This window comes from Sturnus vulgaris, chromosome 6 (genome assembly GCF_052056855.1).
Source record: "Sturnus vulgaris isolate bStuVul1 chromosome 6, bStuVul1.hap1, whole genome shotgun sequence".
Lineage (NCBI taxonomy): Eukaryota > Metazoa > Chordata > Aves > Passeriformes > Sturnidae > Sturnus > Sturnus vulgaris.
The window spans coordinates 3578339-3594621 of record NC_142248.1 but is presented as its reverse complement, the minus strand read 5'-3'; the positions used below and the strand labels follow the sequence as shown (position 1 = coordinate 3594621).

Below are 16283 nucleotides of genomic sequence, written 5' to 3'. Positions count from 1 at the left end.
GCTCTCTAGACTTGCTCCACCTGAGCCTCAGCTCATTCCCTGAACATTGTGTTTCCTGGCTTAGCCCCACTGCAGCAAAGCCACCCTCCAGGGACACCATTGACTCAGCTGCAGTCTGTCCTGTGCTTTGCAACCAGCAGTATCCAAACAGGAGCTCTTCTCCCATTTCTGCACAGCACAGCCAAGCTCACCTGTGTTCTCCTGCCAGCAGGTTTAAAGGGACCAGTCTCCACCTAACTCAAGGCATTTATGGAATAGCAGACCACGCTGTGAAGTAGTTAAGTGCTGATTTTATTCCCAGTGAGAGCAATATGCTCAAATGCATCTCTCCAAAACTGGAGGAAAAAACAAATACCTTGTTGGTGTCAATGAAAATTACAATACACATACCCAATAACACAAGACACAGAATACAAGAGAAAATGTACATTCAAAAGAGCACTGCTGACTTGAACACAACATGAGACTCGGGGCAGTACAACCTAAGAAATCAGATCTGTGGAAGTCCCTAGGCTCAAGGTGACAACTCAAATCTGCAAGTCCTTGTCCAGTGCTCTGGACTGGACAGGAAGCACTCTGTAGCCTGAGATGTTAGAACAGCCTTAAATGAGAGAAAAAGCAGAACAATTTTATGCCACTCTTTCAATAATACTGATGGCAGGTTTGAAGCAACATCAGGGAAGCCACCTATGATTCTTCATGAGGGGAAGAAAACGCCAGGATTTATCCGACCTCCAACTGCCTGTTGACTTTGGGTGGTGCAACCTGACATTTTTAGACACACTTTTGTTTTTTCAGACTAAGAACAGCCCTTTAAGTAATGTTAAGAGAGTTATGCCGAATTCAAACCTGTCTTGAAAGACTTGAATTTACTTAAATGACAGCTGTCTGTCATGTAATTTTCTACTGTCATTAGTGGGTCATTAACTGAGGGCCATCATGGGATGGGGAACAGGAAGAGAAGGGCACCTCAGTAATAAATGATTGAGTAGCTAAAAAAGCAGTAAATGCTTCCAGCCTTATACAAGATATTCAGGGCGAAAAACTGGGAAGTTAGCTCAGCATAGTTGATGCCAAACCCACAACAGTGCCTTATTTCACAGCTGGTCAGACCAGTTTTTAAAATGCAAATTTAAGTCATGCTTTTCACCAAACTTCAGGAGGAGTTACACCTTCACTACTAAACAGTCACATTTCACTGCGAGAATGCGAGGATTACCCCTTGGAAACTGCAAGGGAAATTTAAATTTTAGAGACTCTTAAATCAGAGTCTCTCCCAGAACAAGTCATGGATTTTTACTTTTTTTTTATAAAATAAAGAAGGAACTTTGTCACGGATCAGTAGTATGTAGGTGTCATCTAAAAAGGTGCTTGGAGGTGCAGCAGGCTATTTGTTTCATGATAACTTTTGGAGCAAAACCAAAAAAAAATAGGGCAATTTTCTAGAAGTCAGTTTCTTCTTTCTTCCCCACAAATGCTTAGGTTTTGTTTGAACGTAAGAGAACTGGAAGAGATTTGGAAAAAATAGAACACATTTTCATGGGGAATATAGTTTTCACATTTTCATGTGAGCAGAACACATTATTAACAGAAATGGCCAAACAGTCTGCACCACATCACAGGCCTTCATAATGTGACTGCACCTCCACTCTCCTATCAAGCACTGGAGCACAAATGGACCCAAATGCTCACACCCAGTGTTTCCAGCAATGTTTCCAGTTTCAGGAATAAGTTATGAATAAATACATGTAACATGATTATTAATTCATCAAACACTACTTAAGCCACTACTCAGCTGACAGACAGACACTTCAGCCTCTAAATTTCTCCACATTTCTGAAAGCTAAAGCTCAAGATCACGAAGTGGAAGTAGAAAAAAGGTCCATAAATGCACTCTAAACTTCCTGGGATTGGCAGAAATGGCATGTCAGTACAGATCTGGGAGGATCAATGCCCAGCTCCTCAGGAAGACACCGGCCCTTGAGGAGGGAGCAGCCCCCAGGCACCGTGACTCTGGGTACACAGGAGGGTCCCCTACAAAGCCCATTTTTCTCTGCTAGTGCTAGGTCATAGCTATTGCAGAGTCCTCAGTGCTGCTCTCCTGCTCCAGCCCCACCCGGCGGATGGACTCGCTGTATTTCTGCCGCCCCAGCTCAATGATGGCTTCGACCTCATCAGCGATGTCCTGGCGGCCACTCTCCTGCATGGCTCTGATCAGCTTGCTCACACAGCCAGGATCCTCCGAGTTCTGCTGAGCCCACGAGAAAAGCATGTCCAGGATCTGCTTATTGAGGTCCTCTCTGAAGAAAGGAGGAAAGACAGAAGTAACCAACATGCTGTCCAGAGTAGCAAACCAAAGAGACCTTACCTAAGTCCCAGCCATGGCTAGAGCCTTAAAGAAGCCATCCAGGCACACAAAGCACTCAGTGGGCTTCCTCTGCCTCTTCTCCACCCAGCACACGGGAGTTAAAGTTCCTGCATGAACGTCTCTCTATAAAATGTTTTCCTAATGGAAGTATCAAATTAAGGCATTGTGCTTTTGAATATCATTTCCTTACAGGAACACTAGTTTGATCATAACAAGTCTAATTCTCTCCGACTGCTTTGGCTTTTTGGTCAGGCTGCATGTCCCATGATGTACCACAAGCTCTTTTTGAATAACGATGATATTCACAATTAAAGCCATAGATCATTTCTCTTTGTAAGAGATGGAGTCTGGCCAGGAATCTGATCATGGAACAAAAGAGGAATGCAACTCAGCTGAACTACAAAGCTCATCAGGTTTTTTATTTCCCACTTTTGTTTTTCAAACAAAAAAAGCTTTCTTTTATAATGCAAAAGAAAATAATCAGTTTCCCATTATAAAAGGTATTATTTTCAGAAGAACCATTAGTCAACCGATCTTTAATCCAGTGAAACAATTACAGTGGAAGAACTTTCAGCCAGCCAAGTACTGATTTATACTATAACACTGCAGATAGATGGACAGAGAGATATAATGCATCACTGTTGATTACTGTGTCCCGTCTCACCTGTTATTGTATCCTATGCGCTCAATCTGCTGGTAGGTCAGGCCCAGGTTGAGGCCGATGTTCTGCCAGTCAGCTCCCACACGCCTGGCAATGCTCAGCAGGTTTGCCTGTGTCAGGTACCCAGTCTCAGCATTGCCCAGGTTCAAGGGAGGGAAGGAGAAGCCATACAGGGGACCAGGGTTCTCATCCCAACGGGGTTTCAGTTGCTGTGTCACAAAGAAGAGAGAGAGAGAGAGAGAGAGAGTGAGAACATTCTTTCCTCTGCCATCTGTTTTTGTAGAGGACAGTGTCTGGCCACTCAGTCTCCACAGTGAAATCTCCTTCCCTCTACTCGGGGGAAAGGAAGTTCTTGGGGCTGAAGGGTCAGGCTGTAAGAAGCAAGGAGGACTCACACTGGCAGTGGCCAATAATGCTCACTGCCTCAGGAAAATATCAAATCATAGTGCTCACAGTCAGAGTTCCCATAGGAAATTTCCTTTCCTGAATTTACAGAGCAGTTTAAAATAAGCCACATCCCTGAAGCATATTGGCCTCAGCAGTAAGAGCACTTAGTCTAGGTTTGTAGTTGAGGTTGCATGTGTCAGAAAAGGATCAGAGATCACCACATGTGATTGGAAGGGAAGCATTCAGCCTACCAAGGTATTTATTGTTTTAGGCTTCTCAAATGGCACTTAAATTCCATAAGCAAAAGTTGCAATTCTCACTGTAACATACCAGCCTAGCCTTTAAAGCTCACACCAGAATACCTATACTCAATGTCTATCCTCAAATCCACCATAACTACCTCATCCTATTCCTTTCTTTTTTCCTGCTGCATGAGCTGTGTGACTAAAACAGACACTTCCGTTAATGACAGCAAGCTTTTGCTCGTTTTTGCATAGTGCTTTCTCATTTTTTCGAAGGATCCACCCTCTCTAACTCTCTGACCACCCATCCAACAAGCCTGTAATTGACAGACAAGATGAGCAGGAGAGGTGGAGACCACTCCCAGCTCTTCATATTCTTGTTTCAGAAGAGCTCACTCACGGGGAGTATAAAATCTCCACCATGACACTGCTGGGCAGATATTTCTTGTGGTCATTCATTGCATGCCTCCTCATGGAGGAAAACAAAATTAGCTGAGCAGGAATGCCGTGCTCTTACCCCATCTAGACTAATCTTTCTGTAGGAGACAACTCACAGGCAGTTTGATGGGCAGAGTAGCAAGCCAGAGGGAGTCTGGACCTTTTCTCCTCCTGCTGGCATCTTCAGGGATGCTCTCTGGAACTGCCCCTCGGTAGAAAGAGACCTTTGCAAAGAGAAAGCATGCAGTGAGGCTCTGATTCAAGCACAGTGGCCCAGCACATTGGCATCATGTCTATTCCATTTGGGCAAGAATGAATGCAGCATTCTCAGCTATCTTCAGCCCACAGATATGGCCTCTCAATTATGTGTAACTGGAAGGAGCACTGCGATTCTGCCATAAAGGCTGGACTTTCTGCCAGCACCCCAAAAATTAATGGCAGGAATGTAAGTCAGTTAAGTGATGAGTGATCCTTCAAAATTACACTTCTGGATTATTCAGAGTTTAGTCAGTGAAATGCAAAGCCAGAGAAAGAGAGTAGGAAAAGAGTCAGGCCCAGCACTCATTATTATGATAACTATTGTGAAAGCAACGATGAAGGAGGAAACAAGAAGTCAGTGTATCTGGTTGCTCACCTGGCCTTTTACAGCTTGGCCTTTTCTGTCCACAGGGGAGGTCACATAGATTTCCTTCATGTTCTTCAAGTGGGAGTAAAAAATAAATGAGAGACGTCCGTCCACGCAGTCGGGGCGATCTGTGCAGAGATGCAGGAAGCATTCAGCTCGTGGAGAAAAGTATGCAGAAGCAGATCAGTCATCAAAATAAACCCGCCTGGCTATTGCCCTCTGCAGGTTTACAAGAGCATGAGAAGGAATGAAAGTCTGCAAATAGCACTTTCATAAGGAAAAGTAGACAGAAAAGCTATGTGACAAGTTCAATGTCCAGGGGTTGGCTGCTGTGCGTAGTGGGCGAGCTGGAGACAGAGAGGAATGCCATGGAGGAGTACAACCCACAGCTGAAACACATCTAGGGCCAGAGCAGGATGAGAGGTAGGTAGGTAGGAGCAGAACAAGCCAAGTACTGCCATACCCATATCAATGCTGATGCCTCGCTCAAAAGCTGCAAAAAATTGCTCTCCCTCAAACATCTCTACCATGTCGGATGGCTCAGGTCCTCGATAGCGGTTCTGCAGCTTCTTCAGCACGGGGTCAACCTGACAAGGACAACAGCGTTTGGTCTGAAGCACGTCTGTCCCCCGACCCATGTTTCTATAACCCATAATGTTCCTCTCACCTTCAACAGGGAAGACTATTTTACATGAAAAGGATGTAAAGAAATGAACAAACACCCTTTTTAAAAGCATTTTCAGCAGTGTCTCTATCTTTTTAGCAGTTCTTTTTAACTTCAAAGACAAAGAGAGATTTAATTGCTACCATATCTCACTTACTATTCAAATACATTTTCTCTGCAAAAAGACACATGCTACAATAGCACACAGGTGAGTACACCAGAAAGCTCATTTTGACTTTATAGCATATTGAACACAGTGACAGTGCAAGAGTAAGTTTAGATTCTTCTTTCTATTTGTTAACAGTAAACCTCCCTCACTCATGACCATTCCCAGCAGGATTACAGACACACCCAGACAACAATCTCACTCTGAGTGTCACTGCTGCCTCATCAGGAGATAGTTTTAGCCCAGAGCCCGATATAAAAAATCTGTGCAGATGTTTGTGTTCACAGGTCACTTCAATACAGGAGCACAGGTAAAGAGAAGGAGCAAGCAGAGCAGAGAATTATGCAGAGCAGGATATGCAGCCCAGTAGTGGTCTGATAAAATAACCCTCACCTCACCAAGCTGCACTGCCTGCCAAGGGACATGTTCTCCACAGCTGCACACTCATAATCACACTAATCTGAAACAACACTGCTGAGGGCTGATACCCCTAGGAAGAGGCAGCAGAAGAGAATGTGTGAGCACTTCCCATCTCCTCCTTGACAAAGTCAGCCAGATTAGCTCATACTCATAGCATAAACCAACCTGATGTTGCACTGAAACAGATTAAGGAGTGCTCATATATTCTATTCCAGGACTTGAACTGAGAATGGCAAGGAACACAAGGAAAAGTACCATTCCTAACCACTCCAGCTGAAAACAAAGCAGTGCTGCTGCCCACACCACTAGCCCGTATCAGACAAGTGACATGTAAACTTTGACTCAAATTTAAGCCAACATGTTTTGCCTCATGTTTCCTGGATGATAATAGCATATACATGGCCAGTAACTGTGGTTCAGCTGGTTTTAGCAGCTCAGTCCTCAGGGTTTGCAGGGAGGAAATCAATGCATGGCATTTACCACTTCATAGAATGAGGCTTTTTTGTTGCCCCAGCTCCCTGTGAGTCCCTATCACACCACCAACAGACTGGTGACAGCACACCCCAGCCATGACTCTGGGGCAGTGAACAGGACCGTTCAGTGCACTGCTGCCTTTACATCCTGCAAAGGGAAGTCTGGGAAGCTCAGGAACAAGGCAGTGCAACCTTGCACTGCAGATCAGACCTTGTGCTTGGGGACACACTGTAGCAGGACTTGCTCGGGATCCTTCTTCCTCTGCAGTGCAATGAAGTTCACCTGGTACAGACGCAGCCGCTCATAGACCTTCTTGGCAATGCCTCCAATGTAGGTCTTGGTGGTGTACCACAGCCAGTACCTGCAGACAAGGAATTAAAAAAAAAAAAAAAAAAAAAAAGAAGGGACTCTGCCCAGAGAAAGGTGCCAGTGTCACACCTACACAATTGGAAAGAATGACAGGTAGAGACAAAGTGCTATGCTGGGCCTGACTTGCAAAAGGAAAAGGGAATAGACAGAGTTAATGCCATGGCCTTTGGTCAGAGTGGGAAAAGCAAGGCAGAGGAACATCCCATGTTTTCCTCAGGACAATTCCTACACTTACCAGGAGAAGTGAGTAACTTCAAACACTGCATAAAGATGTGTGAATTCCAGCACCACCTCACTGGTAATGTCATTCCAGCTTTGGCCCTCCAGGTCACCATGGAGAATATGCAGCTGTGACTGATCCAGATTTAGCCCTAAAGATACCAATGATCAAGAGATGCTGTATGCAGCAGAAGTCTTTATTCATGGCTTTACAAAACCAGCCACAGGTTTGGGTGATTTACTTTTTAAAGCCACCAAATGAGGGTTCATGGCCTTCTCTTTGGCATCCGGGACTGAACTTTGGTCAAAGAAGAGAAGCAATAAAAGGATCAGGCTATCCCATTGCTTTTGGGATATTCTGGCAAAATATGCAGAGTTAAAATGATAGTGTACTCATTCTCACAAACAGATTCATTAGACAATTCTCATCTCTAAAATCTAGGGTTATTAATTAAGTTCTATCTCCTTCTAATGTACATCTCACAGATTTTTCAATCCTGATGCACTTCAGGCATACAAATATCAGGTGGTGTTATAATGAAGGCCATGTATTTCTGCACCAGAAAACCAGGAGAGGTCAAAGAAAATAGGAGCAAGGACACTCAGGGTAGTCAGGAAACAGAGGAATCCCTGGCACGACTGAGGCTGTTTTTAGCAGTTTTCAGAGTGGGATGTAGCTTAGCATACAATCATACATTTTTAAATGCAGTGGCTCAGCACCTGATTCATATGCAAGGAAAAGAGAAGGCAGACCCTTGGAGGCAGCATGTTCATTTCCTGCTTCAAGCTATTCCCAGTCATGAATCAAAGCCCTTTTACAATGCATCTCCCCAGTGGGCAGGAGTGCCTCTCCAATCCAGCATAGTAAAACCAGCAGTTTAAATACACATGTGGTTTGGCAGAGAGATCCTTTTGCCAAGACCATTCTCCCAGCATGTCTGGTCTGTGAACCCCAGCCCTGATCTGATGGACCTGAACTACCTTCAGCACCCACTGCTTTGCACCACCACACAGTCAGCAGACACACCTTGCTGTTCCTGCAGGAAAAGCAGCAAGCTTTATTAACAACAGGAGAGGCAAACAAAATTCTCTCATGCCGTTTGTGGGTTTCCAAATATGGCATTTCCCTTCTTCAGTTTTGGGAATAAGCTGACCTGTGACCCCAGGAGGAAGAGGCAGCTGAATTCTCACTGGCTTGAGAAAATCCACTGTGGAGTCCTGGGAGAGGTAGAGCAGGGGACTGGCTCTGCACCCTGCACTGGCTGTGATTTCCTGTATCTCTTCTGCAGAGACTGGCAGCACCTGGATGTGGCAGAGAGCACAGTGAGCAAAGCAGTCAGGCACCAAATTCCCACACTGCTCACTCAGTTCCTCCAGCACCCAGCAGGCAAATGCTGCCCTTGCTGCAGGGCCCATTGAGAAATAAAGTACAGCGAATTTTGGCTGAAGTTCTGGCAACCTGTCAGACCAGGATGGACTTAAAGTTTTGCAAGAGCATCTAGCAGCTCTACAGAGCAATTAATTTTAGTGGGGTGATTTTACAATTAGATCCGTATTAGATTCCCCCACCACCTCCAATTCTCACTGAGCTGTTTTGCTAAGGTCAGTTTTGCAAGGGAAAAAGAGGCAAAATCTTTTTGTGTTCCCTTCGTAGCAGCTATCTCCTGGAGATGCTTTTCCCAGACAGGGCACCACGGAGCAGGGCCCATGTTGCAGGCAGGGGAGTTAAGAGAGAAGGTGATCTGAGATGGGCCAGCCCATGAAGCAACCACATCTAGACATGAATTACCCTAAGGCAGATATCTCTGTTCAGTTCTGTACTGAACACAAGAAAACAGCTGCACCAGAGCTCACCAAAAAGCATGCATACCTGCAGCTTGACACTACGAGGCTCTTTGGTGACTCCAGGAGGAAAGATCACTTTGATGTTTGGATCCACACTGGAAAACAGCAACGTCCCCTCTGCTGGCACTTTGCATTCATTTTGCACAAGTCGAGACACAACAAGGAACCAAGAGAAGTGAAGGACACAACAGTAGGCCACACACTTCTGTAACAGAGGACAAAGAAGAAAACATATAGGCATAGAACTTAATACAATAAAGGCAGAAAAATGAGTACCTGGCAAGCAGAAGAAAGTACTAGATCAGGGATGAAGCATGGCAGGCTGCAACTCATCAACTTCAGGAGACACAGCTCCATGAGAGAGGAAACCTGGAGCTGAAATCCACTACATTTCATAGCAGCTGGTCAAAACACAGCTCATTACATGTTTCAAATAGGTTCACTACTGGCTGGGCACAACCAAAGAGGGGAACAGGAACAAAGTGTGTCACTGGTCATTTCAATCTGCTCACCTTTGATTTTCTCCTCTTCTTCACTCTCGTTTTCAGATCGCTCCAGCTCTGCTCACTGAAGGTCCGAACTACCACCTCATGCTGGTGAGGGGTTTGAGGTGAGATATATGGCATCCAGATCTGCACCTCCTGGCAAAAAAGCATTCCCATGAGACACCAATTGAAAGGATAAAACCAAGCCCAGCTCTGCTCTGTGGCTTCCTATGTAGACAAGAAGAGGGAGGGCAGAGTATGGCGTGTATGCAGGGACTCAAAGAACCTGCTCTGCCCTACAGTCTCTGGAGAGGTGATGGGAAATGTCAGGTCTGCTATGGATTCTGATGGCAAAGTTCAGCAGCACCTGAGCAGAAAGGGCAAAGCAACTTTTGCAGTGAGCTGTTGTCAGCCATGATGGGGCTGGTAGGTGGTATGATTACTCCCCAGCTTGAATGCAAACCACACAATCTTTTAGACTTCTAGAGAAGATTGCGAACCATTCTCCATCTGGCTAAGGCCAGATGCTGGACTCTGGTAGAGCAGGGGGCTTGTGAGTGAGAAAGGTTATAGCTCAGCTCAATCAGGAGCAGTGGGGAAGGCAAAGATGCCAGCACAGCATCAGAGAAGCTGGCTGTGTTTTCCTGATTCTCTGCAGCAAGGCTTCCTTGAGAGGCGGTCCTGCACCAGGATGAGGATAACTCTCTCACAGGTGCCAAAAGGAGCTCTGAGAAGGCTCTATTGAGCTACTGCAAAGCAGATTCATCAGGAATCTGATACCTGGGTGTATCCTCACCTGCTGGAATTGAACCCCATGAGGCTGCAGCTCCAGGACTCTACTCAGCAGGACATCGTGGTGTCTCAGCTTTACCCACTGAGGATCTGGTGTGAGGGATCGGAAGCGGATCTGCAGAGGATCAGAGGCAGCCCCCGGCGGAAAGTAGAAATGGATGCCACAGGCCAGGACCACTCTGCAGCCTTCAGAGGTGACAGTAAAGCTTCCAGAAGAAATTAATGAATTTATGACATTGTGCACTAACTTCAGCCCTCCAAAAATCAACAGAAAAATCTCGTGTTTGACTGGCCCACTGAGGCTATAAGCTTCTATACATTTCTGCAATACCCACCATGCACCTTGTCTGAGACCTTTTAACACCACAGTAATATAAGTTCTTAATAACAGAGGCTTACCTGCCCTCTCCTGATGCAAGGAAGAGTCTTTTTAGCCTTCTGGTACTGGATTTATCTGTGGCAATAAGATTTGGGTAGGAGAAGCAGGTAGAGGTTACTTAAACCAAGGTAGACAAGAAAGGCTGAACAGCTTTGGCTTAATCCTAATCTGACAGAAGTCACTAATGGAATCCTGGTCACACTGCAGTGGGCTCCAGAACATACTGCAGCAAGAGGATAGCATGGACCCTCGAGGTCCCAAGACGTACTGAAAATGCTGGCTGTCCCCCAGGGAAACTCAGAATCAGAGGGAATTAGAAAATATTTCAGTTTACCCCTGCAGCTCTCAGGGCCATGTTTGATTGCCTGAGGCCACCCCTGGGAACCAGTGCTTGCTCTTGTGAACATGAGCACCATTAGGAAATCCTGCTCAGATTCCTGCTCATTTCATCAACTTCCTCTTGGACAAAGAGCTGCTCCTCTGCAGCCTCTGAACCTCAGGAAAGCAGGAGGTAACTGCACAGCAGAATGACCCCTTGCTGCTCTCTGAGGTTCTATCAGGAGTCACCACACTCTTAGGGCCAGACAACAAGCCCAGGAACTGGTGCTGACCTCTGCTAAAAAGGCTGGACCGCTTGAGGGACCTCTCCCCTGATCTGTTTCCCCTGAGTCCTATTTTCACTTCCAGTAAAATCCTACTGAGAAAGCCCAATTACAGGGACTACTGAGCCCTTCAGACTGGGATAGGCCTCATAAAAACATAACTAGTACTGTCTGTATCCTTACAACTTAATAATTATTCCAGAGAAATAAATGCTGATCTGACTCCCCCCTGCTTGCCTTCTCTAATCCAAACCCATCTACACCATGCTGGGCTGAGTGAGGGAACAGCTGGCCAGAACACACAGCAGCAGAAGCCTTGCAATTACCAGGCAGCAGGGATGGCTCAGTTTCTCCCAAGGGATTGCCTCGGATGTGCACGAATGGCAAGGTCTGGATCTCAGCAGGAATGGCACGGAGGCAGTTGTTCTGCAGATCAAGTCTGGACAAGTTGGGCAGGCTGGCAAGTGAGGCAGGGACTGCCACCAGGAGATTGCTGTGGAGATGCAGCCGATGCAGAGACTTCAAATTGGCTGCAGGTTGGAACAAGAAGTGGCCCCCCATCCGTGCTGTTAATTGCATTGCACATCAGCTCCAACCCCCCTCTCTTCTCAGCCTATGTAAACACACACATAATGAGGGAAGAGCACGAAAGCTTAGCATCCCTTTAGCTCACAATATAAAGGAGTGCAAGGAATTAGGTGAGAGGCAAGGCAATCTCTTCTGTCCTCTGCTTTTCAGCTACAAGTAACACTTCTGTAACAGCATCAAAAACAACCTCGGTCACAAAGTAATGCAGGACCCAGGAAGCTGAGCAGCAGAAGTCAGAGCCCTGTTCGGTGGACTGGTCCACCCTGGCAGTGTGATTTCAAGCCCAGATTTGCATCCCGTCAAACCTCAGCTCTTCTGTTACCAGTCCCAGGTGCTACCCAAAACCAGCCAGGCCAGATCAGTTACTGTAAATTGTATTGAAATCTCAGCAGTGTCGCTGATTCACAGAAACACAAAGTGTGGTCCAGAGAGCTGCTCATGCTCAAAGGCACTGGCTGAACCAAACATGATCCTTCTGGATACCCCTCCCATTTGGCTCCAGTATAACATGGTTTATGCTAACAACTCTGGGGAGAGAGACCAAGGGTCTCAGAGGTTGTACCAAACGCTTGGCAAGTCCATGTCCTTCTCTTCCTTAATAAAATACATACCTAGGGAGTCTGGGATGCTCAATAAGCGATTCCCAGAGAGATCCAGCTCTGTGCAGTTGTGCAGATTCCCAATTTGTTCAGGGAGCAATTCTAAAGCATTTTCTGAGAGATCCAGATTCTGCAGCATTGACAGCTCCCCAATGCTCTGAGGTAAATCTTTGAGCTGATTTTTCATCGCAGAGAAGAAAGTCAGTTTGCTCAGACGGCCAAAGTCCTCAGGAAGTGTCACCAGGCTGTTGTGGCTCACCAGGAGCACACGGAGGCTGGGGAGGTGGAGAATACAGCTTGGCAAGGTGGAGAGTCTATTGAAGCTGAGATCCAGGTGGGTGAGACAGCTGAGGTTCCCAAAGTCTGGTGGCAGGCTTGTCAGGGAGCCATGCTGATAGGAACCAAACTCATCCCTAGCATGGCCACCTGGGTGGAGGGAAGTGGAGGAAGATGTTAGGGTTAGGGTTAGGGTTAGGACTTGACACTGAGATTCACAAGACTGGGAGTTACTGATCACAATGAGCAGCACTAAGCACAAAGTACTCAGAGAAGTGAGTTTTCTGCTCCATGCCTCAGTTTCCTCATCGGTGAAAGGGGTGTAACAGTGAAGAGCTGTTATGAAATCAGGAGATGCCAAAGTGAATCAGTACAGCTCTGCTAAAGACATCTGGAGTCAAAGCTCAGAATGAGCCAGGCCACCCCAGACATTTACCACACTTCAGCAGAATGGCCCATATACCTCCAAGCCTCCCACGCCCCTTCTCCACTTCTTCCTCACTACCAGTGGCCAACACACAACACTTCATAGATCAAGGAAATTGTCCTTGCCCTCAAGGCTTTATCCATGCTGTTGAGAAGCAAACAGCCCTGAGAAGTGAAATCTGCCCTTGCAAGACTGGAGGGCACACACGAGAAAAGAGCAGTGAAAACGTGGGAAGAAAAAGTAGGTAATTCAGTATTTTGTAGGCAGACATGAGGAAAGCAGTGAAAATGTGGGGGGAAAAGTAGGTAATTTGGTATTTTGTAGGGCAGACAGCACAGAGAGGGAAGAATGAAAGTTCCATGTCCCAGCTTGTGACATTCAAATTGGAGAAGGGCTGCACCCTTGGAAAATAACTCGAGCAAATAAAAGGAAACTTCCAAATTTTTCCACTTGTTCATTGTTTCATACTCCTTTTCCACAGTTTTCTATTTATATCCATATACAGCAGAGGGCACCAAACATTTTTTTTATGCTGCATAATGGTACAAAATGAGAAAAACCAAACTAACAGTGCACCTTGCACTTTTCACATAGATCTTAGTGAACTACTTTATTGCACTCCAGGATATTCAGGGTGTGTGCACATCTCATATAACAAGACTGATAAAAGGTACTGCTGTTATTGCCACCTTACTAAAGGCAGAAAAGACAAATCAAATTATTCACATGAGAAATTTGTGACAGATATAGAAACAAACTTCAGACTATTCAGTTTTCAGCTGGAACTCTGAATTCTGTTTCCAAACTCCCCTTTTCTTTCACATTTATTTTTAAAATTCTACCTCCCAAAGAGCAAATTATTCAGGCTGATACAGAATTTATACAAATTGTATTGAGATCCTCCCACAATAATGAGATGAGACAGTCAAGAATGATCTAATATTTATAGCCCTAGAAGTTATTACACTTTGCCAAATTACATGCACACCCTGTGTCCTACTTTAGATAAAATGTTGAACACCTCTTCTGGTCTGTCTTGAACTTTGTTAAACCTACAGTCACTGAAAGTAAGCAAGGATTAAGCATGGACTGATTCAGATAGAAACACAGCAAAGACAGCTTATTATACTCTCAAAAATGGAAGAAGGGCTGAACATTCACCAAAAGATTCAACACCTTTCAATCCCCCTCTTCTTGCATAACAGAGAGGATCTAACTGCAAAAAAAAACCGTTCTTCTTCTAGAGAATGTTCTAGAAAATGCTGCAGCATCAACCCAACTAGACTCCAAAAACCCAGTCCCCAGGCAGCTGTAGAAACAAAGGGAGGAAATAAGAGTCCAGAAGCTGTATCTTGTTGAAATCTGCATTCAGCTCTGAGCAAGGCTGAGCCAAAGCTTAGGTACTGGGGCACTGGAACAAAACACTTCCAAGGGCAGTTTGTCCTGCAGATGTGAAGAGAAGGATTAACAAAAAGCTGAGCCTAGGAAAGCTAGATGGAGTTAGGCCCCGGAACTCACCTTTAAGCACCAGGGATTTCAGGTGCTTCAGATGAGGAAGGCTGCCCAGTGTGGTGTCAAGGAGGCAGTCGTTGCTGCTGAGCCGGAGGAACTCAACCTGGACCACCTCTTCCTGTAGCTCCTTGAACAGCTGGAGGAAACGGCGGCAGCCGTCAGGATAAACATCCAGGTTCAGTCTGTTGTCTGCAAGGCAGGAGCCAGCCAGGGCAGGAGCCCCTGAAGTCCCCTCCCCGCACTCATCCCTGAGCTCCAGCAGCTCTGCCATCCTCTGCATCTCATCCACAGGGTCCAGACATGCTCTGACTTGCCCCGCAGGCAGGCACTGGCAGCACCACAAGGCAGCTGGGACAAGGAGAGGAGGAAAGATGGCTCTGAAAAAGAACACAGGTGCATGATGAAGGCTCCTGCCCCAGTCCAGAGTGGCTGGAAACAGTTCATAATCACAGCAAGATGGTAGGAAAGATTATATGCATGTTACTGAAAGCTTTGGAGGCAGAGAGCACAGAAATGTAGAGGCTTCTCCTCCTAGGGAAAACTTCTGAATTTTCCAGCTGATGTCTCAGCAGGGAATGGAGCAATTACACACCATCAAAATAAAGACCAATATTAACTTTAAAAGATATAAATTTAAATGCCTATGGCTAATGCAGATTTCAAGATGCCTTAGTGGGAAGCTTTACAAGTGAAGAAGAAAACTGGGGCAGGGAGACCTCAGCCAGAAGCAGAGCCCAGAGGTGGCTCACAGACTGTGACAGGCCCTCATCAAACCGGGTTGTGAAACCGAATGTCAGTGGGATAAAAGCAAGTGGACAAAGGGCAACAAAGAAAATGTGTCAGGGGCAGGGACAGGGATAGAAAAGGCACGTTGGTGGTGCAGGAGCAACACTCCTAAGCTTGGCAATTATACTAGGTCATGGTGTGAATATCAGGAGCTCTTTGTAAACCCTGCCATGAATTGATCTGGTAAATAGAAGTTTCTTTTGATTGATGCAGAATTAGAACAAACTCGGCTGCTGTCTGAGGCTAGCAGAAACAAGCAAATGCCCCGGCAACACCCTGAGGAGCAGTGCTTTTACTGGTAGCCTGTGAGACATGGCAGCACTGATGCTCCCAAGGCACAGTCTGGGGGAGGCATCACCCCCTGAAAGAGCAGGAATGATTCACCCTGAAAGAACAGAAATGTCAGGACAAGAACAGGAAGCAGAGCCCAGAGGCAGCTCACAAACTGTGCTGAGTCCTCGCTGTATCTGAAACTGAGTGCCAATGGGACGAAAGGGAAACTCCTGCTTCAGTATAAAGGTGAGCATTTCCTGGAAAGACATTGTGCACAACACGTACACAGCCCCCTTACAGACATGTGTAAGAAAAGCATCTGTCTGCTACAGCTTTCTAAAACTCTCAGTGGTGAATGAACCAGAAGCCACAGAGGCAGCCTTGGGGCGAACAAACACGGACAGACCTGTGGTGACACAGACACTCCCAAACACACAGCCCTGCACACGGACACACAGCCCCTCACACGGACACACAGCCCCTCACCCGGACACACAGCCCCTCACCCGGACACACAGCCCCTCACATGGACACACAGCCCCTCACACGGACACACAGCCCCGCACACGGACACACAGCCCCGCACACGGACACACAGCCCTTCACATGGACACACAGCCCTTCACACGGACACACAGCCCCGCACACGGACACACAGCCCTTCACACGGACACACAGCCCCGCAC

The 16283-nt window shown here is 46.3% G+C and overlaps 1 protein-coding gene across 1 annotated transcript; it reads right to left on the bottom strand.

The window, feature by feature from the left end:
- Positions 1 to 275: 275 nt before the first annotated feature.
- Positions 276 to 16072, bottom strand: PIDD1 (p53-induced death domain protein 1). Its single transcript, XM_014873634.2, has 15 exons — positions 14545 to 16072; positions 12336 to 12749; positions 11463 to 11666; positions 10555 to 10609; positions 10160 to 10361; positions 9391 to 9519; positions 8904 to 9083; positions 8188 to 8335; positions 7050 to 7185; positions 6656 to 6806; positions 5185 to 5308; positions 4731 to 4849; positions 4213 to 4320; positions 3033 to 3238; positions 276 to 2300 (listed from the first exon to the last, which is right to left on the bottom strand). Exons 1-15 carry the CDS (start codon positions 14816 to 14818, stop codon positions 2063 to 2065), a joined length of 2688 nt encoding a protein of 895 aa, XP_014729120.2. The 5' UTR covers positions 14819 to 16072; the 3' UTR covers positions 276 to 2062.
- Positions 16073 to 16283: the final 211 nt, after the last annotated feature.